The 27,035-nt window shown below is 34.2% G+C and overlaps 1 protein-coding gene across 1 annotated transcript in view; it reads right to left on the reverse strand.

Moving 5' to 3' along the window:
• Window positions 1–27,035, reverse strand: part of LOC128640513 (pancreatic lipase-related protein 2-like) — a 70,523-nt gene that overhangs the window by 18,197 nt on the left and 25,291 nt on the right. Inside the window, exon 7 of the mRNA XM_053692989.1 lies at window positions 956–1,074. Within this exon, the coding sequence (XP_053548964.1) occupies window positions 956–1,074 (119 nt within the window). The remainder of the gene's footprint in view (window positions 1–955; window positions 1,075–27,035) is intronic.

The raw sequence follows: 27,035 nt of genomic DNA on the forward strand, positions 1-27,035 counted from the left end.
CTGGACTTCCGGTCTCTCAAAGAATAAACTCTGAGAAACTTCTCACCTGATTTTTAAAGTTTTCTTGGCCTTCCAGTCCTTTTTTTTCTCAGCCTTTCCTGGTTCTTCAAATTTCTTTATAACATCTTAAATTCCACATCTTGAGTATCCCGTTTGTTTGCTGATTTCCCTCCGTGTGTGGCCTTGATGATGCACCTCTTTGATATTAGGTATTTGAATGGAATGATTTGATTGACAGCTGGTCTTATTAGCAAGCTTCCAATGAATTAAACTCATTCCACATGTGTATGTAATGATCAAGCATGTCTTTCAAAAACCTGGTGTAATAGACCTTTTTCACAGCAGTCATTTTGACATAAAATAGTAGAAGAAATACAGGTGTTAGCATGTTAGCAATTACATTAATTAGGGTTCCATTCCAATTAGGTTTACAGAACCAGGATGCTCAAGCGTAAGGGGAGGTCACACTAAATACTTGCCACTTTAGCCTATAGAAGCTGTTTTTTTCTGATTTTTTTCTGTTGTATTCCAATAAAGAGACTTTAAAATGTGTTCTTGAATATAGATAATAGAATATTTTTGAGTACAATGTCCTTTTAAAGTTTTAAAATATAGTAAAGCCAATTTTAGTAGTAACCCCTTTCAACATGATCATGATCAATTAATCTAAAATACAATAATTTTACATCTTATATAATCATTTTAAATAGTTTTTAGCTCTAGAAATAAAAAGACACTAAGGGGTAGATTTACCAAAGTGAATCATGTCCGCCCGACCTTGCTATTTAAAATTGCACACACATTTTTGGTGAAACACTTGTGCAATGCTGCCCCCTGCTCACTCACAGCCAATCGGCCACTAGCAGGGGCAGTCACCTAAAAAGTGGAGGAGAAGTTAAGGAGCAGCGGATGAGAAATTATGAAGCTTTGATGCAGCAAATAAGTCAAAACTTACTTTCTGAAATTCACTGTAGGAGGGGCTGGGGAAACCAATGTATCCATCAGGATGCAGAATACTATCAGTATAGTATCTTCTGCTCCGTGAATGATGGCATGCGGCAGTTTCTACAAGTCCTAGTAAAATAAGACATACAAGTAATAAAAAAGAATAAACAGATTACAAAATGCTGCTCAAAAATCTAAATATGTTTTTTACCCTTTATAAAATAATTCTGTATTGAATTGAATTATTAAAAAATATTTTAATAAGTATAGATGATAAAATATTGTAAGATACAAGCTCTACATAAAATATTATTTTAAACATCCCTATTGCAACATATGATATAATATTGTTATCATAGATAAGATGTATGAAAAGGTAGTTAAATGAAATCACATTGATATATTGGGTAGATTTACCAAGCATTGGATGCTGCTATCTACCCACATACTTAATGGCTCGCCGGAAATGTAAGTTAAGAAGCAGCGGTCATAAAACCGCGGCTCCTTAACTCGTCCGCCACCTCTGAGGCAGCGGACAGCAATCAGCCCGATCGGATACGATTGAGTTAATTGACACCCCATGCTAGCGTTCGATTGTCCGCAAATGTGCAGGGGGTGGCATTGCACAAGCATTTCACTAAAAATGCTTGTGCAATGATAAATGCTGTAACAGAGAAGGAAGTAATGTTAAAGATGCTAAACACTCTCACTCTAATATGCTATACCCTAAGGTCGGGATATCTCCTACGTCCGGCCCAAAAAAGTGAAACTAGAAAAGAACAGAGTGAGGGTAGCGCTAACAAAGCTTAGAGTTTAGACTATTGTAATGTGCCAATGTGGTGGAGGCAGTGCTCCGTGTTCACAGAGTGAACTATTGTATGATGTAGCAAGGAGTTGGAGTTATATAAAAATAATTGTATACTAAACCTCTAAGGGGACTATATATAGTCGTACACCAAGTCTAATGAACGCAATGAAAATTAATTGTATATAAAAAACAATAAAAATTAAATTATAAATAAATAAAATACAGATACAAATATTAGAAGGTGCCGGCACCAATGGCGGGGTTAAAAATGCAATAAACAATAATATGTTACAAATAGAACTTGATAATACATAAGAAACAGGTGGATATATTGTTAAAAACAATTTTATCGTAAGGACAGTCTCTGACACTAAGTATCCCAGTGGGTCTGTTTCGTGAGAAAAAAAGATAGCAGACAATTGTTCCCATTTTACTGTTTCTGTGTATCTTAATACCGTCCTCAAGTGGTTAAAACAGAGCTGTTAGTAGCCGTAGAGGGTAAATAGAAAGAACCGCTCCTGCGGTGGTGTCCAATGCTTTGTTGGTAACAGGCGATGTTGTTAGTGCACTGCGATTTCAAGATGTAAAATCCCACTTTAACTGGATATCCTGTGTGTTACCGAAACTGTTTTACAGGTAAGTCTTGGGGCCGGGGTAGTTGCTGGCAGCCGTGACAGAGCTCTCTGGGCTGTACCTCCAGGTCCTATTACCTGTTCCGACGTGTGGGATAGTATGACTGGAATCCGTTATATCAGACAGGTAGTGAATGTACTCAGTGAGAACTCGGTAGATAGATCCTGGGTGAGGAATTACGCACATATATACACCGCTTTATTTAAAGACAGCTTTAATGCACCTCACCTACTAGAACCAAATTCTCTAAAGGAATAATAAGTAGATAATGGACAGATGAGCAAATCTACGCGTTTCAGCCGGGTGGCCTTTATCAAGATGCTCATCGTGGTGTTGTGTAGATTTAAATATCCTCATGTGGTTCATGATAGGTCCAAATTTGACTCCCACAGGGTGTGTTGTAGTCGTGAATCATCTGTCTATTAGACATTAATTAGTGAACAGTTTTTGTAACAATTCGAAAACATAGGAGAGTTGATGTGTTCTAAGCGGCAAAGACATATTACAATTATATATATATTTTACAATACTATAAAATAAGCATGTTATTGAAAAGTAAGTTCTAAATTAAAATAAAAATAAAATAAAACTTTGATTATTACAAGAACTGAATAGTCCTTAGACTTGACTTGGTGTACTAATCATAATGCAAATAAAAAATTCTAAAAAACAAGAGGTCATGTTAATCTGATGAAAGAGAATAGGTTATTAAAATTTAAAAGCATTTATCGATTTGTGATATTGTACTATCTCAATATGTGAGTGACTAAAATAAAAGGATATAATGACAAATGTAGTAAGAATTGAATAGATAATATAAATAATGGTTTATTCTATTTCAGACCATAGGATAATGTGCCAAAATAATTTGATTTGTATGGGTGTACTTTTGAAATACTTATGGTAGATTATGAGGAAAAAGGGAAAGAAATAAAGTACATATTTCGAGAACAAGAGGGGGTGTTGATACTATAACTAAAAATATTCCAATCAAAGGGGAAAAAAATATATATAATAAATAAAAGAAATAATAAAAAATAGAAAAAAATAGAAAAAAAATAGAAAAAATATGGAAAAAATATATAGAATAAAATATATAAAAAATATAGAAAAAAATATATATAGGATATTCCATTCAAATAGAAAAAATATGCCATATATATTAAACTATTATCTACAAGTGTGAAGATTTAAAAATTGAATGTCCATGTAGATAGCAGATTTTTTAGACTGCCATTAGAAATGCAAATGTCACTAGGGAGTTAGAGAAAAATAGTAAATATATGTATATTTTTCCATGTATATTTTTCCATGTATATTTTTACAAAAAAGTCCGGTGATTAGATTATCACAGATTTCATTAGGAAAGAGTTGGGCAAAGAAACGATTTGTTATCAGAGGGACGGCTACCTTGAATTATAGGAGCGTAACCTAATTTAAAGCTAGATTTATTGGTATATATAGAAATCAAAAGATTCCATATTTACACTATGACCATTACTAGTTTCAAATAACATTGTCTGTATGATTGTTTATTTTTTAACTTAATTGAACTATGTCTGTTTGTTTATTGGCAGAAAAAACTTTACTAGGTTTTATGTTTATTTTATTGAATAAGTGAATGTAAATCTAATTCAGAATTTAAGCCATCCGGATAAAGTGTATTATAATGAAATATATATTCTGCTTCCTTTTTAATGAGAATGGTGTTCATGTTTCCTCCCCTTTTATTTAACTTAAGTTTTTTATTCCCCAGAATTTAAAATGTTTTAGGTCACTTTGATGAACTTCTTTGAAGTGGGAATATAGTTTGGTATCTGTAGCTTCATGTTCTATTTTTAACAAGTGTTCTCGAATCCTATCTTTCAACATTCTACTTGTTTGACCAAAGTAGAGAAGTTTGCAAGAGTATGCAGTAAATTATGTTTCTATCTGTGCATCTAATTAACTCTTTTATTTTAGTGTAATATTTAGTTGTAGGAGAATGAAGTTCTTTTAGTTTTGTGCTATGCTGGCAGGATTTGCAAGTGATGCATGGGAAATATCCACTGAGTTGGTTACCTAACAAGTCTCTATCAGATGAATGGTTTCCTTTCTTAAATTCACTAGGTGAAAGTATCATTTTTAAGTTTCTTGCTTTCCTGAAAATTATATCTGGTTGGTCTTTTATGTTATGTCCTAGAACCTGATCTTGTTTTAAGAGATACCAATGTTTTTTTAAAATTTTCTTGATTTCTCCATGTTGTGAACTGAAATCCGTTATGAATGGTATAAACATGTCATCATGTTTACTAATTAAATTATTGTTTTTTTTCTTTGATTTAGTTGTCAATAATGTATCTCTATTGATATGGGCTACTTCAGATTGTGTTTTCTTGATGGTGACTGGGTTATATCCTTTATCTATAAACCTATCTGTGAGGATTTGGGACTGTAACTGGTAGCTTTCTTGAGAGGAACAGTTCTTTTTAATCCTCATAAATTGGTTTTTGGGAATATTGGATTTCCATTTTGTTAAATGGCAACTTTCAGAATGAATATAGTTGTTGGCGTCTATATCTTTGAAATAAGTTCTTGTCTGTATTTGGTTATTTTTAATCTCTATTTCAATGTCTAGAAAATGAATTTTACTACTACTGTATTCGTGAGTAAATGATAGGCCCATGTTGTTCTTATTTATATCTGTGATAAACAGATCCAATAATTCAGTGTCTCCTTTCCATATTAGGAAAATATCATCGATGTATCTGCAATAGTGCACAAGGTTCGCCCCCCATGGGCCTTCGTTAATGTATAGATCTTCAAAGTGGCCCATGAACAAGTTAGCATAACTAGGGGTGAACCTTGTGCCCATTGCAGTACCTTTTATTTGCAAGAAGATTTCATCATTAAAAAGGAAACTGTTATTTGTTAAGATGAATTCTATACAATCAAGGATAAATTTATTTTGTTTAATTGGAAGTGTTTTATCCCTGTCTAAATAAATTTTGACTGCTGATAAACCTAATTTGTGGGAAATGTTGGTGTAAAGTGAACTCACATCACATGTGACAAATATATAGTTGTCTTGCCATATAAGTGTGGTATACCTTTAACTCTAACCCCTCCTATGTGGTCTCCTCCCTATTTAAGGACTACCTGTAACATTCATTCACTGCCTGATTATTGAAGTCATACCTACTCTGTTGTAGCTATTCTTATTTCAGGTCTCCTATCACTTGAATCCTGAGCAAAGTAACAATTCCAATATTTACTTTTGCTACCTTTGAATCTCTTATGATCTTGTCGCAACTTTGTTATTATCGAGCTTGGATCATTGAACGGCCGGATCTACTTTTTTACCGCTACCCGGAAGTAAGCCGCATTCACACACACTGCCAGTCCCAGACACGGATCTCCCAGTGCGGTAACGGAACAATCACGGTCCTCAAGGCGGTAACGTACACGAACAAAACTAAAGCCTTTAAGCTTCTTACCTGCCTGTTTGTTTTCACCAGTCTGAATTATTGGGCAAATCCTGTTATCCGCAATATCAGTTACAAACAAACAATGTGTGTCTGCGGAGTGTCTGAACTTGTATATATTTTAGGATGTGTGTGAATGCATGAAGTAAAAGGAGATCATTCTGTCTCATTCCTGTTACTATCATTACTGATTAAGACCGTGTCAGTATTTCTACTCCATCTGTGGCTCTCATTTAGATATATATTGAACATATGATATATATCTTATGTATAAATCCTTATCATTATTAACACCTAAGTCTGTAGTTAATACATAAATTCATCCTATATTAAATGTCTCATGTTGTCTAAACAGGATACATAGAATTTGTTTTCTGATTAGTTCAAAAAAGAGTAACAAGCTCTACTTTTAGGGCTAATCTTTATATAAAGTATACAAATACCTTTTCCTGAATTGTAAACCTCAATATACCACATAATAATCAGGCCTAAAGACAATCAAAATTCTTTTGATTCAAAATATTTACCGTTATGGATCCTAATGAAATAAAAAAGGAGTTTAATAATGTCTATCTCAAACTTGATTATTTAGCAAGAGCAGTGACTGAAGTACAGACTGAAAATGCAGCACTTAAAACAATAGTTAAAGATTATGTTTCACAAAAGCCTCATGATCCACCTGAACCTCATATTAATTATCCACAACCTTTCTCAGGGAAACGTTCTGAGTTCAGGGAATTTAAGAATGCCTGTAACTTATTATTTTCCCTTAGACCTAAGACTTATCACACTGAGCGGATTAAAGTATGTACTACAATATCTTTCCTACAAGGTGAACCAAGGACTTGGGCTAATAGGTTTTTTGAAAACAATAACCCTATCCTAGATTCATTACAGGATTTTTTTTCTGCTTTGACTAATCTATATCAAGACTCAAATACTCAAATAAATGCTGAAATGAGATTCAGGTCTTTAAAACAAGGTAAGAGAAATGTGGAAGATTATACCACTGAGTTTCAGATGTGGGCTGAGGACTCTCAGTGGAATGAAATCAGTTTAACGAATCAATATCGCCTGGGTTTGTCTGAATCACTCAAAGATGAACTTTCCCGTCTTGAGATCCCAGATACCCTTGAGGGTCTTATCAAATTAAGCACTTCTTTGGATCGACGTTTGAGAGAAAGGAGAGCAGAGAGGGCTTCTTATTATAACCCATCCAGGAAACCTTATCAAGTCACAACAAGTCATGATAGAGCTCATGGCAGTGCTACCCCTATGGAGATTGGAGTTCTTAGAGGACCTCTGCCACCAGAGGAAAAAATTAGAAGGAGCTTGGAAAATCTCTGTTTATACTGTGCTCAAAAAGAACATGCAGTATCCACTTGTCCTTTGTTGAAGAAACAAAAGAATGGTAAGGCAATAACCAGTGACTTTATTTACAGCATTGCAAATGATACACACATGACTTTGTCCATTTTTTTACAGTGGGACCAGAAAAATATCCAAACCAAGGCATTAATTGATTCAGGCGCTTCCGGCAATTATATTGATTCCACCTATGTAAATAAAAATAAAATACCAGTTATTTGCAAACAAAACCCTGTGTCCATTAAGTTAATAGATGGTTCATTCATAGAACAAGTGCCTATTACACATCATACTGTTCCCCTGCTTGTAACATCATCTCAGGGACACACCGAATATTTATCTTTCGATCTTATATCCATACATCAGCATACTCTCATTCTAGGGTACCCTTGGTTGAAGAAACACAACCCAACCATAAATTGGGTTTCAAATAAGGTAACATTAGATTCTGCCTTTTGCTCAAACACTTGTTACCCACATCAAACCATAGCGTCACTTGATAATGGTTTACCCTCATGTTATCAGGATTTGGCAGAGGTATTTAATTTAAAAGAGGCATAAAACCTTCCACCCCATAGGGAATTTGACTGCCCTATCGATATAATACCTGGTTCCAAAATCCCTCATGGTAAGATCTATCCTCTCTCTCAAGAGGAACTTCAATATATTAGAAATTACTTAGACGAAAATTTACGTAAGGGATTTATTTCCCACTCCACATCCCCTGCAGCTGCAGGAATGTTTCAAGTAAGAAACAAGGATGGTACCATAAGACCTATTATTGATTATCGGGCATTGAATAACATCACAATAAAAAACAGGTACCCCTTACCTCTAATACCTGAACTTTTGGAACGTCTAACTGGTGCAACTATTTACACCAAATTAGATATAAAGGGAGCCTATAATTTGATTAGAATCAAGGAAGGTCACGAATGGAAAACGGCATTCAGAACCAGATATGGCCTTTTTCAATATAACGTAATGCCTTTCGGTCTGAGTAATGCCCCAGCAACTTTTCAGTTTTTTATAAACGAGATATTTCGTGACCTTATTGACGTTTGTGTCATAATATACCTAGATGACATCCTAATTTATTCTAGAACACCACAGGAACATGAAAAGCATGTACGCTGGGTACTAACTCGTTTAAAAGAACACAAATTATATGCTAAACTGGAAAAATGTTCTTTTCATGTCAAACAAATAAAATTCTTGGGTTATATCATCAGTCCCAACAAAATACAAATGGATCCGGAGAAGGTTTCAGCAATTTTGAATTGGCCTACTCCAACTTCAACAAAATCTGTACAACGATTCATTGGTTTTGTGTATTTCTATAGAAAGTTTATTAAAAATTTCTCTTCAATCGTTAAACCTTTAACAGCACTTACTAGTGAAAAACAAAGATTTAAGTGGACAGAATCCGCAACTCATGCTTTTAACAAGTTGAAAGAATATTTTACAACAGCACCCATCCTAGCTATGCCAGACTTTGATTTGGAATTTATCCTTGAAGTCGATGCATCTGACTCAGGTATCGGTGCAGTATTATCACAACAAGATAAGAACAAGACTGAGATTCATCCTATTGCTTTCTATTCGAAAATGTTGACTAGCGCTGAGAAAAACTATAGCATAGGAGATAAAGAACTTCTAGCTATAAAACGTGCCCTAGACCACTGGAGGCATTTATTAGAAGGTTCCAAACTGCCTTTTAAGATTTATACAGATCATAAAAATCTTGAATGCTTAAAAACAAGTAAGACCTTGTCTGCACGGCAAGCAAGATGGTCAATATTCTTTGATCGTTTTAATTTTCTCTTAACATACAGACCGGGACACTTGAATACCAAAGCCGATGCTCTCTCTAGACTACATGATCAAAACACTCAAGATCAAATCAACCAAATCATTCCAAAAGAAAAAATTATAGGTTTACTTACACCTTTAGAAGAAGAGGTATTAAAAGAATTAAAGCATGAACCACCACATGGAATAGACTGTCAGAAAGATTCCAATACTGGACTTTTTTACCATAAATCTAAACTCTATATCCCCCAACAAATGAGATCTTCCATTCTTAAACAAACCCATGATGGGACCCTAGCGGGTCATCCAGGTATTTCTAAAACTATTGACCTAACCAGGAGAAATTATTGGTGGCCACTCATGGATACTTATATAACAAATTACGTAAAACATTGTGATACCTGCGCCAGAAATAAGTTAGTTCACAAAAGACCATCAGGTCTTTTATCTCCTCTGCCCATTCCTGACAAACCCTGGAGTACCATATCAATGGACTTTATTGTCGAGTTACCTGAATCCCACCATTACAATACTATCTTAGTTGTCATTGACCATCTAACAAGACTGGCTCATTACATTCCCCTAAAAGGTCTCCCAACAGCTTTCACAACAGCTCACGTTTTCCTAGACAACATAGTTCGCTTACATGGACTGCCTAAAGTTATTATAACTGACCGTGGTACTCAGTTTACCTCTAATTTTTGGAGATCTTTATGCAAGTTAATCAAGATTGATTCAAGAAACTCGACTGCATTTCACCCCCAGACAAATGGTCTTACGGAGAGACTTAACCAAACTCTTGAGCAATATCTTCGTTGCTACATAACTCATCTCCAGGATGATTGGTCATCTTATTTACCTTTGGCGGAGTTCTGTTACAACAGTACCACTTCTTCATCAACTAAACTATCCCCATTCTTCGCTACTTACGGATATCATCCTACAACTATCTCTTTATCCTCTCAACAGGTGAACTCACCCTCTGCATTGGATTTTGCGACTACTTTACAAGAAAGGCTGGACGTCTTGAAAAAACATCTTTCAGAAGCTAAAGATTATCAGAAAAGGTTGTATGATACCCATCACACAGCCGGTCCTTCTTATCAAATTGGAGATTTAGTTCTACTCTCGACAAAAAATCTTAAGCTTTCCGTTCCTAGTAAAAAGCTTGCAAATCAGTACTTGGGTCCTTTTAAGGTGTCTAAAATAATCAACCTCAATGCTGTGAGATTGGAGCTCCCTCAGGATTTTAAGATTCACCCCTCTTTCCATGTATCTTTCTTGAAGCCATATCTTCCATCACCTCAGTCCCTCTCCTTGTCTCGACCACCTCCGATACTCATTGATGATCAAGAGGAGTATGAAGTCGAAGCTGTGTTGGATTCTAGGATCCATAGGCGGAGGTTGGAGTACCTTGTGAAATGGAAGGGTTATGGTTCGGAGGATAACTCTTGGCAACTCCATTCTGATCTTCGCACTCCTCGTCTTTTGCAAAATTTTCATCGCCGCTATCCTGAGAAACCTAGCTTGGAATCCCCTGGGGTGCTTCCTTGAAGGGGGGGAGATGTGGTATACCTTTAACTCTAACCCCTCCTATGTGGTCTCCTCCCTATTTAAGGACTACCTGTAACATTCATTCACTGCCTGATTATTGAAGTCATACCTACTCTGTTGTAGCTATTCTTATTTCAGGTCTCCTATCACTTGAATCCTGAGCAAAGTAACAATTCCAATATTTACTTTTGCTACCTTTGAATCTCATATGATCTTGTCGCAACTTTGTTATTATCGAGCTTGGATCATTGAACGGCCGGATCTACTTTTTTACCGCTACCCGGAAGTAAGCCGCATTCACACACGCTGCCAGTCCCAGACACGGATCTCCCAGTGCGGTAACGGAACACTCACGGTCCTCAAGGCGGTAACGTACACGAACAAAACTAAAGCCTTTAAGCTTCTTACCTGCCTGTTTGTTTTCACCAGTCTGAATTATTGGGCAAATCCTGTTATCCGCAATATCAGTTACAAACAAACAACGTGTGTCTGCGGAGTGTCTGAACTTGTATATATTTTAGGATGTGTGTGAATGTGTGAAGTAAAAGGAGATCATTCTGTCTCATTCCTGTTACTATCATTACTGATTAAGACGTGTCAGTATTTCTAATCCATCTGTGGCTCTCATTTAGATATATATTGAACATATGATATATATCTTATGTATAAATCCTTATCATTATTAACACCTAAGTCTGTAGTTAATACATAAATTCATCCTATATTAAATGTCTCATGTTGTCTAATCAGGATACATAGAAGTTGTTTTCTGATTAGTTCAAAAAAGAGCAACAAGCTCTACTTTTAGGGCTAATCTTTATATAAAGTGCACAAATACTTGTTTCCTGAATTGTAAACCTCAATATACCACAATAAGGTTTTTTTATTGAGTTAAGAAAGTGTGTTGAATCTTTAAGGTATGATTTAAGGTTAACAACATATTTCTGAAGAAAAAAATCTACATATTGGGATAAATTGCTGGTGAGTGATTCTATCCCTGATATGATGGGACGGCCTGGAGGTTTAGTTCTGTGTTTGTGTACTTTGGGTAGAAAATAGAAAGTGGGGGTCTTGGGGTAAGTTATAACTAAAAAATTAAATTCTGACTGGTTGATAATGCCCTCTGTGCTAGCATACTTAAGGAGAGTGTCTAATTGTTTGGATTGTTTCTGAAGTGGGTTTGTTGTTAACTTCTTATATGTGGTTCTATCGTTTAGTAATCTGTTTGATTCCTCAATATAGTACTCAGTATCCATGACTACAATCCCTCCCCCCTTGTCTGCTGGCTTTATCACTATTTTGTTGTTGTTTTTTAATTCATTTAATATTTCAAATTCTTTTTTGGATAGATTGTTCCTCAATGGTTTGGTCTGATCTAATGATATAAGATCTTTCTTAATATTTTGTTCGTAGAGTTTAATGTGTTCGCTTTTCTCATTAGTTGGATAAAAGGAAGACTTAGGTTTATATTCTGTATGTAAATAGTCATCATTCTTAGACATTGAATTATATTGTACCGGATTTTTTAGAAAATATCTTTTTAGAGTGATCTTACGTATATACTGGTTAATATTAATTAATGTCTCGAATTTATTCAACTTACATGTAGGGGCAAATGTCAAGCCTTTACTCAGTACTTCTTCTTGTTTTTCATTTAAAGTCATTTGACTAATATTAAAGATGCCCGATGTATTATCTAATTTAGTTGATCTTATCTTTTTATTGTTTTGTTTAGAGGTTCCTCTCCCTCTTCTACCTCTAGTCTTCTTTTGTTTTGTAAATTTCTTTGTGTTTTTGCTGTATCTTGTAAGTTTTTTGAAGGCCCCGCTCTTGCGGGGGAGTACCCTAAAAAAGGTGTTTTTGTTGTTTCGCTCTTTTGCTTATTGCTTTCATGGTTATCATTTGTATACCCTCTATGCTGGTTAGGTGTATTTAGCAAGGGTTCGTATCTGTTTTTTAGAGGGATTCTCCAATTATGATTATAGTTATCCTTGTGTTTGTAGTGTTCCTTGTTGTGGGGAAATTCATTTGAATTAGGTCTAGTGTAGTCATTTTCGTGTTGTTGGTTATAATAATTTGGTCTATAATAGTGGTTTGTTTGTCTATTCGGAAATCTGTCATGTGTATGTGACTGATTGTAATAATGTTGTTGGTATGTTTGTCTGTTTTGAAAATGGGGATTGGAAGAGGTATTTCTATCATTATAACTATATTGAACTGGATAGTTATCATATACCTCTCTATTTGTTTCAGGATGGTTAGACCTATTTCTATTCCAATATTGATTATTTTCAGTGAAACTGTGATTCCGTTGTGTATTCATGTTTATATGTCTTGCCTTATTTGTGTTATGTACCCTCCAGGTTGGTTCTTGGTGAGTATTCTCTCTTTTGTTGCGTATCTGATAATAAGTCTGTGTTCTATTCTGATTTTGATTATCTGTGTTGTTGTTATGAGAGGTTGTATAGTTTGAATTATTATGTATTTTTTGGTGATTTTTGCTAAATAAAGAGGCCAGGTCTTTCTTAGAGGAAGTCCTAGTGTTATCAGCTGTTGTATCTACATTTTCACTATGTGTCTGTTCTTCATTTGTATTACTATTCTCTTCTGTTTTTTTATAATCATCCAAATCCCTATTGAATTTGAAATTTTTTTGAGTGATAATGATTTCTTTCTGTTCAGAAAGTTTATTAATAATATCTAATTGGGTCTGTTTATAATTGTCATTTATATCCAAATTTTCGAGTTTATTTTTAGACACTTCAATTTCTTTTTTAATATCATTAAGATGAATTCTTCTAGCTTTGACAATTACTTTCATAAGTCCAATTGAGACCATTTCTAGGATCTCAAACCATTCATCTGATAGTGTGTCAGGTAAATCGAATGTGCAGTTTTTTTTCAACCTAAGGCCTCTAGGTACCATATTGAGGTCAATATAGTTCTGTATATATTTGATTTCTAAAGTATGTTTAACTTCTTTTAGAAGTGTAATTTCTAAATCTGAAAAAATTCCATCTATATTATCTTCTTTAGGTGCTGCTGCAGTAGTATTAATATTAGATGCTATATTTTTAAGGATAATGTCCCTCTGTGCAAAAATGTCCATATTGGAGTATAGGTGAGGGTGTCTGTATTTATTACCAATAAAAAATGTGAGGTAATATGTGAAAAAGGAATTGAGTGTAGAAATGTAGATTCCACTCAATATTAGAATGAGTGGCTAGTGTAAAGTGACAAATTGATTGTAATATTCTCTAAGTATATACTATATCATATGAGTAAACAGTGAAAGAATAGCAATTGTGGAATCAATGTGAAAATAATTAATGTGAAAAGGTAATAACTATGTAAATAATGAGAAAATCAATTAAAATTAATGTGAAAGATTAATGTAAAAAATGGGGGGACCAATCATATAAGTCTAGAAAGTAATATATATTGCTATAGTGTCTAGAGAGAGTGGATCTATAACAGGAGATAAATGTAGTAACAGAGAAGGAAGTAATGTTAAAGATGCTAAACACTCTCACTCTAATATGCTATACCCTAAGGTCGGGATATCTCCTAAGTCCGGCCCAAAAAAGTGAAACTAGAAAAGAACAGAGTGAGGGTAGCGCTAACAAAGCTTAGAGTTTAGACTATTGTAATGTGCCAATGTGGTGGAGGCAGTGCTCCGTGTTCACAGAGTGAACTATTGTATGATGTAGCAAGGAGTTGGAGTTATATAAAAATAATTGTATACTAAACCTCTAAGGGGACTATATATAGTCGTACACCAAGTCTAATGAACGCAATGAAAATTTAATTGTATATAAAAAACAATAAAAATTAAATTATAAATAAATAAAATACAGATACAAATATTAGAAGGTGCCGGCACCAATGGCGGGGTTAAAAATGCAATAAACAATAATATGTTACAAATAGAACTTGATAATACATAAGAAACAGGTGGATATATTGTTAAAAACAATTTTATCGTAAGGACAGTCTCTGACACTAAGTATCCCAGTGGGTCTGTTTCGTGAGAAAAAAAAGATAGCAGACAATTGTTCCCAATTTACCGTTTCTGTGTATCTTAATACCGTCCTCAAGTGGTTAAAACAGAGCTGTTAGTAGCCGTAGAGGGTAAATGGAAAGAACCGCTCCTGCGGTGGTGTCCAATACTTTGTTGGTAACAGGCGATGTTGTTAGTGCACTGCGATTTCAAGATGTAAAATCCCACTTTAACTGGATATCCTGTGTGTTACCGAAACTGTTTTACAGGTAAGTCTTGGGGCCGGGGTAGTTGCTGGCAGCCGTGACAGAGCTCTCTGGGCTGTACCTCCAGGTCCTATTACCTGTTCCGACGTGTGGGATAGTATGACTGGAATCCGTTATATCAGACAGGTAGTGAATGGACTCAGTGAGAACTCGGTAGATAGATCCTGGGTGAGGAATTACGCACATGTATACACCGCTTTATTTAAAGACAGCTTTAATGCACCTCACCTACTAGAACCGAATTCTCTAAAGGAATAATAAGTAGATAATGGACAGATGAGCAAATCTACGCGTTTCAGCCGGGTGGCCTTTATCAAGATGCTCATCGTGGTGTTGTGTAGATTTAAATATCCTCATGTGGTTCGTGATAGGTCCAAATTTGACTCCCACAGGGTGTGTTGTAGTCGTGAATTATCTGTCTATTAGACATTAATTAGTGAACAGTTTTTGTAACAATTCAAAAACATAGGAGAGTTGATGTGTTCTAAGCGGCAAAGACATATTACAATTATATATATATTTTACAATGCTATAAAATAAGCATGTTATTGAAAAGTAAGTTCTAAATTAAAATAAAAATAAAATAAAACTTTGATTATTACAAGAACTGAATAGTCCTTAGACTTGACTTGGTGTACTAATCATAATGCAAATAAAAAATTCTAAAAAACAAGAGGTCATGTTAATCTGATGAAAGAGAATAGGTTATTAAAATTTAAAAGCATTTATCGATTTGTGATATTGTACTATCTCAATATGTGAGCGACTAAAATAAAAGGATATAATGACGAATGTAGTAAGAATTGAATAGATAATATAAATAATGGTTTATTCTATTTCAGACCATAGGATAATGTACCAAAATAATTTGATTTGTATGGGTGTACTTTTGAAATACTTATGGTAGATTATGAGGAAAAAGGGAAAGACATAAAGTACATATTTCGAGAACAAGAGGGGGTGTTGATACTATAACTAAAAATATTCCAATCAAAGGGGAAAAAAAATATATATAATAAATAAAAGAAATAATAAAAAATAGAAAAAAATAGAAAAAAATAGAAAAAATATGGAAAAAATATATAGAATAAAATATATAAAAAATATAGAAAAAAATATATATAGGATATTCCATTCAAATAGAAAAAATATGCCATATATATTAAACTATTATCTACAAGTGTGAAGATTTAAAAATTGAATGTCCATGTAGATAGCAGATTTTTTAGACTGCCATTAGAAATGCAAATGTCACTAGGGAGTTAGAGAAAAATAGTAAATATATGTATATTTTTACAAGTATATTTTTCCATGTATATTTTTACAAAAAAGTCCAGTGATTAGATTATCACAGATTTCATTAGGAAAGAGTTGGGCAAAGAAACGATTTGTTATCAGAGGGACGGCTACCTTGAATTATAGGAGCGTAACCTAATTTAAAGCTAGATTTATTTGTATATATAGAAATCAAAAGATTCCATATTTACACTATGACCATTACTAGTTTCAAATGACATTGTCTGTATGATTGTTTATTTTTTAACTTAATTGAACTATGTCTGTTTGTTTATTGGCAGAAAAAACTTAACTAGGTTTTATGTTTATTTTATTGAATAAGTGAATGTAAATCTAATTCAGAATTTAAGCCATCCGGATAAAGTGTATTATAATGAAATATATATTCTGCTTCCTTTTTAATGAGAATGGTGTTCATGTTTCCTCCCCTTTTATTTAACTTAAGTTTTTTTATACCCCAGAATTTAAAATGTTTTAGGTCACTTTGATGAACTTCTTTGAAGTGGGAATATAGTTTGGTATCTGTAGCTTCATGTTCTATTTTTAACAAGTGTTCTAGAATCCTATCTTTCAACATTCTACTTGTTTGACCAAAGTAGAGAAGTTTACAAGAACATTGTATGCAGTAAATGATGTTTCCATCTGTGCATCTAATTAACTCTTTTATTTTAGTGTAATATTTAGTTGTAGGAGAATGAAGTTCTTTTAGTTTTGTGCTATGCTGGCAGGATTTGCAAGTGATGCATGGGAAATATCCACTGAGTTGGTTACCTAACAAGTCTCTATCAGATGAATGGTTTCCTTTCTTAAATTCACTAGGTGAAAGTATCATTTTTAAGTTTCTTGCTTTCCTGAAAATTATATCTGGTTGGTCTTTTATGTTATGTCCTAGAACCTGATCTTGTTTTAAGAGATACCAATGTTTTTTTAAAATTTTCTTGATTTCTCCATGTTGTGAACTGAAATCCGTTATGAATGGTATAAACAAGTCATCATGTTTACTAATTAAATTATTTTTTTTTTCTTTGATTTAGTTGTCAATAATGTATCTCTATTGATATGGGCTACTTCAGATTGTGTTTTCTTGATGGTGACTGGGTTATATCCTTTATCTATAAACCTATCTGTGAGGATTTGGGACTGTAACTGGTAGCTTTCTTGAGAGGAACAGTTCTTTTTAATCCTCATAAATTGGCTTTTGGGAATATTGGATTTCCATTTTGTTAAATGGCAACTTTCAGAATGAATATAGTTGTTGGCGTCTATATCTTTGAAATAAGTTCTTGTCTGTATTTGGTTATTTTTAATCTCTATTTCAATGTCTAGAAAATTAATTTTACTACTACTGTATTCGTGAGTAAATGATAGGCCCATGTTGTTCTTATTTATATCTGTGATAAACAGATACAATAATTCAGTGTCTCCTTTCCATATTAGGAAAATATCATCGATGTATCTGCAATAGTGCACAAGGTTCGCCCCCCATGGGCCTTCGTTAATGTATAGATCTTCAAAGTGGCCCATGAACAAGTTAGCATAACTAGGGGCGAACCTTGTGCCCATTGCAGTACCTTTTATTTGCAAGAAGATTTCATCATTAAAAAGGAAACTGTTATTTGTTAAGATGAATTCTATACAATCAAGGATAAATTTATTTTGTTTAATTGGAAGTGTTTTATCCCTGTCCAAATAAATTTTGACTGCTGATAAACCTAATTTGTGGGAAATGTTGGTGTAAAGTGAACTCACATCACATGTGACGAATATATAGTTGTCTTGCCATATAAGGTTTTTTATTGAGTTAAGAAAGTGTGTTGAATCTTTAAGGTATGATTTAAGGTTATGTATGGAGTCCCTATGACCTCTAGGGAAAGAGGGGGGGAGGTTTTGGGGTTTTGTCCCTTGGAACCTATTGAAACAGAACCTGAGTGTTTACAGTAGGTAGTGCCTTATGCCAAATAATAAGAATTATTAACAAAAGAAGGACAGAGAAAGTGAAGCATATTGGGCACACTTATAAGGGTCAAAACCAATACTATATTGCAGTGTGGTGTGTCGTGTATTGATTAAAACTTAACTTTTATATTTCATTTGAATAAAAAATTGTGGAGGTTCCCACCATTGAGTGTTTTTAAAAATTCTATTAAAATTGTGTCCGAGTGATACTCGGTACGCAAAGGCTCCTCTCAGGTTTGATACAGTGATCAGTCTGTATCACACTGTCCTGTTGGGTTAGTTCAACAGATTCAATGCTAATAACCTTAACTAAATATTATTCACACAGGATATTTAGTACCATATATTATTGGATGATAAAAAGTGCTAATGGATCATTCAAATATTACTCCATTCCCAATTGTAAGGAGTGTGATGACGGTGTCAGTTTATTCAACCACTACTTGGATATATATGGGAGTGTGTTATTACCACAGCATGATTCTTTGCGTTTTTTATAAAAGGCGTTATTATTTCAGTACAATTTTATTGATCGGTATCTGTGACCTTGTAGTTGTGACACAGTTCACTGATTTCTATTTGTATAGAGAACGACTCTTAAGGGATACGTGTGTATCAAATTTGTTTTCCCATAAAAAACTATTCAGAGAAAAAATATATATCGCTTGTGGAAGTGTGATTCCCTGTGTTTTTGTGACACTGTTAGCACTTCTATTTCTAATTAAGTTCAAATAGATGTTTGAACTGATATCATATGATTCTAAGGTTATACAGAGTCAGGTGGCGCTATACAGGCTTGTAAATAGCGATAGCCTGAATTGTGTGCAATTGTATTATGAGGCTAAATAGCCAAAACCATTTAAATTCAAGCTATAAATGACGCTCCGGTGAAAAAGCGCTGTAGTTATAATAGACCATGAAATATAACCCAGAATCGATTGGTACTAAGATTGTCTCCTAGTGATAGCCTAAAGTTTGAGCAATATGCTCCGATACCAGTAAGGCTAACTTGAACCTGAATCGTTATTATTTACAGGTTAGTACTCGCTATGGTAGATGACCAGTGATTTAAATTAAAGTTTTTAAGGTTAAAGCTAAGGTGCCTAAAAGAGGCCAACAATTAATACTAAAACCCAACGGACTGAGTGAGAGGAGCAGTGCAAACGCCTGACGCGCGTTTCGCAACTGCTTTTTCAGAGGCGTCCGGCCCGACCGCCACACGCTACTTTTAAAGGATCATCAGCCAATCACATGGCCGATTACATTCCTGCCAATGAGTATCAACCTATCAGCTGCTCTCTAGCATCTTACAGTGTTACGATGACATAGTAGCGTCATCGTCAGCTGTGGCCTATAAGATGCGGGGGTGTGTCTGTTATCGTAATCCAATAGATTTCTTGTATTGTGTTTATGTTTTAATAACAGCTTGTCTTGACGTGCATTTGGGCAATCAGCAGAAATTACAATTACTCCATATGTGTATTATTTAATACCGGGCAAGTATCAGCACATCTGTCCATAATGGTTGACAATATATGTTACTTAATGGCCAAAGCAGAGATCATGATGTTTTCACAATCCCATTTATATCGCGGCAATTGCCTTATCCTTTCTACTGGATCTTATGATGGGATGTTTTGTGTACTCGTGTCAGTGCTTTATTCATATATATTTAAAGATCAACATTAATAACAGTTTTCTTATACATATGTGCAATTCTGATACGTGGTAGAGGGGCAATTCATCGCTATTGTGACATCACTATTATTTCCACAATGGTTATTATGTAGTTATATTACGTTTCATTCTACATTAAATTTTTTTCCCCCCAATATGTTTCCACTGCAAGGTTTATGTTAATATCCTTAATGTTAGAAGGACATGAATTTGTAATTTCATTTAATGTTTGTATCTTTGTGTGTTCAAAGATATAGTACTAATATAATTTCTATGCTAATGGAGTATGTTATATAGTTAGACATGAAATTCTCAAATTGTTGGAATGTTCAATGTCTTATATAGTTCTTACTTACTATTAACAGTTTACATTTTTAGATTATATATGGTTACATATGATATCCTGATTTTTAAGTTAGGAGTTAGGTCAACCCCATTGGGATATTCCATTAGATGATTTATATCATTCCATGTCAAGCTGGTTCTATAATTTCTGATCTTATTATTAGACTCCAATCAATATTATGTATATTATTTGAACTGGGGTCCCATAGATATATCAGTGTGGTTAGATTATTCAGTCTTTCATTTAAATCTTTATTTTTCTTTTCACATGTTTATTGGATATGGTACAGGATGATCTTGTTTTTGCTTAATCCCCTTTTGGTACAAGAGTATGATTGTAAGGATTAATGTAGATACGCACTGTATTGTATCATTTCGTTCAGACCATTAGGTTTCATGCTCTGTAACCAAAAAATCCACTTGGATTCCGCTCTTAAGAGGGTATTTTCCATATCACCTCCCCTGATACCCAAAGTGAGTCTTTGTAAGACCCAACATTTTAATTCTGGTTTGCTGTCATGATAATCTAAGAAGTGTCTTGCAACAGATGTGAGTTTTTTATCTTTCTCAAGATCTTTCTTGGCATTTTTTATATTTCCCAGATGTTCACCTAGTCTTCTTCTGAGTTCTCTAGTGGACATTCCCATGTGCAGAAAGGTGTTTCAGTCAGCACATACGACAAAGGTCTATGATTGTAAACAATGTACAAATTGTAGAACAGAATTTGTCATATACATGGTAGAGTGTTCAATTTGCAGGGTCCAGTACGTTGGTTGTACCTCACGGGAGGCTAGGAGCAGAATCCGTGAGCACTTGAATGATATTGATAAGGAGAAGACCACCACCGGTGTGGCTAAACATTTTTTATTTGAACATCAAGGTAAAGTTGAATCATTCAGATGGATGATCATAGATGTTATAAATAAGAAACCAAGAGGAGGTGACAGAGTCAAGGAGCTGTTCCATAGAGAGGCTTATTGGATCTTTACTCTTAACACACGTAGACCAATAGGAATGAATATAGAGAACGATATCATTAATTTTTGGGAGAGAAATAAACACTAAGATAACCTGGTCATACAAACACAATAACCATATCCCACTGTACATTTAACATCTAGATAAATAATATATTGATATTGGAAAACAATTCAATCATGAGCTGAGGACATTATTGTGTATTACTTTGGATACAATGATATAGCTACAGATCGAGTGTTGTAATTATATGACAGTATTAAATATTGGTATTGCACCAATTGTAACCATTAAGGGACAAATATGAATCTGGCCACTGATAAAGTATGGTTGAATTTTTGAATAGAATTATTGTTATAATTGCAAGTATCCAAATTGTTATATTTTGGTTGTGAGATGGTAACTATTAGTGGGTAAATATAACACTTCCAAATAGTTCACATACAAGTGTCATAAATGCATTGTAAATAATGACAATTGCACGCAAATGGATAAACTTTAATATTCCTATGAGTAGATGACACTTGTTGATAAACTAACACATAGATTGGAAGTGGACCCAAAGGTATAGTATTAATCCAAGCAGAATTGTATGTGAGAGGTTATTATACATATATTTGAGAAAAAACGCATCCTTCATCACAAGCAGTATTACCTCTAATTGTCCGATATAGAAAGGGTTAACAAGCACACTTATTAGCAACCAATGAGGTTGCGAGGGAGCGTATAAAGCTCCATAGGCGACCAATAGATAGTGAGTCTATGAATAAGGCGGACAGCCGAAACATGTCAGACTGGCCTTTAAGTAGTGTTTTTTGATTTTTAATATTGCTGCACGTGAGCAACTTTGTTTTAACTTGTCCTAATAAAGAGAACTTTTATCTTAAACAGTACCATTGTTTTGGAATTCATGTATATCCGACCTGGAAGAGGGCCGGTGTGTACTGTAAAAGGGCAATCCAGCCCACCCGAGGGGGCTCCGGGTAAGTCAGCACAGAACGGACGCCAAGACCGGCTTATCATATAGGAGAGGAGTAACGCTGCCAGCTCGAATGACTCACTCACTGATTGGCCGCAACTAAGCACGTGTATCGTGACGCCGAAGGGAAATCTCTAAACCACGAGAGAGTGGAATATCAGTGATCCCGGAGGGCTTACGAGACGGTGTGACCAGAACGAAGTGTCTATATCGGTCAGAAGAAGAGCAGGTGAGAGTGTAATATATCCCTCATATCCTATACAGAAGCCGTTAGCGGTCGGACATCCAGGACCACAAAGCAATTCACGCTACTGTCTATGACATTATCCTATGGTCTGAAATAGAATAAACCATTATTTATATTATCTATTCAATTCTTACTACATTCGTCATTATATCCTTTTATTTTAGTCACTCACATATTGAGATAGTACAATATCACAAATCGATAAATGCTTTTAAATTTTCATAACCTATTCTCTTTCATCAGATTAACATGACCTCTTGTTTTTTAGAATTTTTTATTTGCATTATGATTAGTACACCAAGTCAAGTCTAAGGACTATTCAGTTCTTGTAATAATCAAAGTTTTATTTTATTTTTATTTTAATTTAGAACTTACTTTTCAATAACATGCTTATTTTATAGCATTGTAAAATATATATATAATTGTAATATGTCTTTGCCGCTTAGAACAAATTAACTCTCCTATGTTTTCGAATTGTTACAAAAACTGTTCACTAATTAATGTCTAATAGACAGATGATTCACGACTACAACACACCCTGTGGGAGTCAAATTTGGACCTATCACGAACCACATGAGGATATTTAAATCTACACAACACCACGATGAGCATCTTGATAAAGGCGACCCGGCTGAAACGCGTAGATTTGCTCATCGCTCCATTATCTACTTATTATTCCTTTAGAGAATTCGGTTCTAGTAGGTGAGGTGCATTAAAGCTGTCTTTAAATAAAGCAGTGTATACATGTGCGTAATTCCTCACCCAGGATCTATCTACCGAGTTCTCACTGAGTCCATTCACTACCTGTCTGATATAACGGATTCCAGTCATACTATCCCACACGTCAGAACAGGTAATAGTACCTGGAGGTACAGCCCAGAGAGCTCTGTCACGGCTGCCAGCAACTACCCCGGCCCCAAGACTTACCTGTAAAACAGTTTCGGTAACACACAGGATATCCAGTTAAAGTGGGATTTTACATCTTGAAATCGCAGTGCACTAACAACATCGCCTGTTACCAACAAAGTATTGGACACCACCGCAGGAGCGGTTCTTTCCATTTACCCTCTACGGCTACTAACAGCTCTGTTTTAACCACTTGAGGACGGTATTAAGATACACAGAAACGGTAAATTGGGAACAATTGTCTGCTATCTTTTTTTTCTCACGAAACAGACCCACTGGGATACTTAGTGTCAGAGACTGTCCTTACGATAAAATTGTTTTTAACAATATATCCACCTGTTTCTTATGTATTATCAAGTTCTATTTGTAACATATTATTGTTTATTGCATTTTTAACCCCGCCATTGGTGCCGGCACCTTCTAATATTTGTATCTGTATTTTATTTATTTATAATTTAATTTTTATTGTTTTTTATATACAATTAAATTTTCATTGCGTTCATTAGACTTGGTGTACGACTATATATAGTCCCCTTAGAGGTTTAGTATACAATTATTTTTATATAACTCCAACTCCTTGCTACATCATACAATAGTTCACTCTGTGAACACGGAGCACTGCCTCCACCACATTGGCACATTACAATAGTCTAAACTCTAAGCTTTGTTAGCGCTACCCTCACTCTGTTCTTTTCTAGTTTCACTTTTTTGGGCCGGACTTAGGAGATATCCCGACCTTAGGGTATAGCATATTAGAGTGAGAGTGTTTAGCATCTTTAACATTACTTCCTTCTCTGTTACTACATTTATCTCCTGTTATAGATCCACTCTCTCTAGACACTATAGCAATATATATTACTTCTCTAGACTTATATGATTGGTCCCCCCATTTTTTACATTAATCTTTCACATTAATTTTAATTGATTTTCTCATTATTTACATAGTTATTACCTTTTCACATTAATTCTTTTCACATTGATTCCACAATTGCTATTCTTTCACTGTTTACTCATATGATATAGTATATACTTAGAGAAAATTACAATCAATTGGTCACTTTACACTAGCCACTCGTTCTAATATCGAGTGGAATCTACATTTCTACACTCAATTCCTTTTTCACATATTACCTCACATTTTTTATTGGTAATAAATACAGACACCCTCACCTATACTCCAATATGGACATTTTTGCACAGAGGGACATTATCCTTAAAAATATAGCATCTAATATTAATACTACTGCAGCAGCACCTAAAGAAGATAATATAGATGGATTTTTTTCAGATTTAGAAATTACACTTCTAAAAGAAGTTAAACATACTTTAGAAATCAAATATATACAGAACTATATTGACCTCAATATGGTACCTAGAGGCCTTAGGTTGAAAAAAAACTGCACATTCGATTTACCTGACACACTATCAGATGAATGGTTTGAGATCCTAGAAATGGCCTCAATTGGACTTATGAAAGTAATTGTCAAAGCTAGAAGAATTCATCTTAATGATATTAAAAAAGAAATTGAAGTGTCTAAAAATAAGCTCGAAAATTTGGATATAAATGACAATTATAAACAGACCCAATTAGATATTATTAATAAACTTTCTGAACAGAAAGAAATCATTATCACTCAAAAAAATTCCAAATTCAATAGGGATTTGGATGATTATAAAAAAACAGAAGAGAATAGTAATACAAATGAAGAACAGACACATAGTGAAAATGTAGATACAACAGCTGATAACACTAGGACTTCCTCTAAGAAAGACCTGGCCTCTTTATTTAGCAAAAATCACCAAAAAATACATAATAATTCAAACTATACAACCTCTCATAACAACAACACAGATAATCGAAATCAGAATAGAACACAGACTTATTATCAGATACGCAACAAAAGAAAGAATACTCACCAAGAACCAACCTGGAGGGTACATAACACAAATAAGGCAAGACATATAAACATGAATACACAACGGAATCACAGTTTCACTGAAAATAATCAATATTGGAATAGAAATAGGTCTAACCATCCTGAAATAAATAGAGAGGTATATGATAACTATCCAGTTCAATATAGTTATAATGATAGAAATACCTCTTCCAATCCCCATTTTCAAAACAGACAAACATACCAACAACATTATTACAATCAGTCACATACACATGACAGATTTCCGAATAGACAAACAAACCACTATTATAGACCAAATTATTATAACCAACAACACGAAAATGACTACACTAGACCTAGTTCAAATGAATTTCCCCACAACAAGGAACACTACAAACACAAGGATAACTATAATCATAATTGGAGAATCCCTCTAAAAAACAGATACGAACCCTTGCTAAATACACCTAACCAGCATAGAGGGTATACAAATGATAACCATGAAAGCAATAAGCAAAAGAGCGAAACAACAAAAACACCTTTTTTAGGGTACTCCCCCGCAAGAGCGGGGCCTTCAAAAAACTTACAAGATACAGCAAAAACACAAAGAAATTTACAAAACAAAAGAAGACTAGAGGTAGAAGAGGGAGAGGAACCTCTAAACAAAACAATAAAAAGATAAGATCAACTAAATTAGATAATACATCGGGCATCTTTAATATTAGTCAAATGACTTTAAATGAAAAACAAGAAGAAGTACTGAGTAAAGGCTTGACATTTGCCCCTACATGTAAGTTGAATAAATTCGAGACATTAATTAATATTAACCAGTATATACGTAAGATCACTCTAAAAAGATATTTTCTAAAAAATCCGGTACAATATAATTCAATGTCTAAGAATGATGACTATTTACATACAGAATATAAACCTAAGTCTTCCTTTTATCCAACTAATGAGAAAAGCGAACACATTAAACTCTACGAACAAAATATTAAGAAAGATCTTATATCATTAGATCAGACCAAACCATTGAGGAACAATCTATCCAAAAAAGAATTTGAAATATTAAATGAATTAAAAAACAACAACAAAATAGTGATAAAGCCAGCAGACAAGGGGGGAGGGATTGTAGTCATGGATACTGAGTACTATATTGAGGAATCAAACAGATTACTAAACGATAGAACCACATATAAGAAGTTAACAACAAACCCACTTCAGAAACAATCCAAACAATTAGACACTCTCCTTAAGTATGCTAGCACAGAGGGCATGATCAACCAGTCAGAATTTAATTTTTTAGTTATAACTTACCCCAAGACCCCCACTTTCTATTTTCTACCCAAAGTACACAAACACAGAACTAAACCTCCAGGCCATCCCATCATATCAGGGATAGAATCACTCACCAGCAATTTATCCCAATATGTAGATTTTTTTCTTCAGAAATATGTTGTTAACCTTAAATCATACCTTAAAGATTCAACACACTTTCTTAACTCAATAAAAAAACCTTATTGTGGTATATTGAGGTTTACAATTCAGGAAACAAGTATTTGTGCACTTTATATAAAGATTAGCCCTAAAAGTAGAGCTTGTTGCTCTTTTTTGAACTAATCAGAAAACAACTTCTATGTATCCTGATTAGACAACATGAGACATTTAATATAGGATGAATTTATGTATTAACTACAGACTTAGGTGTTAATAATGATAAGGATTTATACATAAGATATATATCATATGTTCAATATATATCTAAATGAGAGCCACAGATGGATTAGAAATACTGACACGTCTTAATCAGTAATGATAGTAACAGGAATGAGACAGAATGATCTCCTTTTACTTCACACATTCACACACATCCTAAAATATATACAAGTTCAGACACTCCGCA

Source organism: Bombina bombina, chromosome 9 (genome assembly GCF_027579735.1).
Source record: "Bombina bombina isolate aBomBom1 chromosome 9, aBomBom1.pri, whole genome shotgun sequence".
NCBI lineage: Eukaryota > Metazoa > Chordata > Amphibia > Anura > Bombinatoridae > Bombina > Bombina bombina.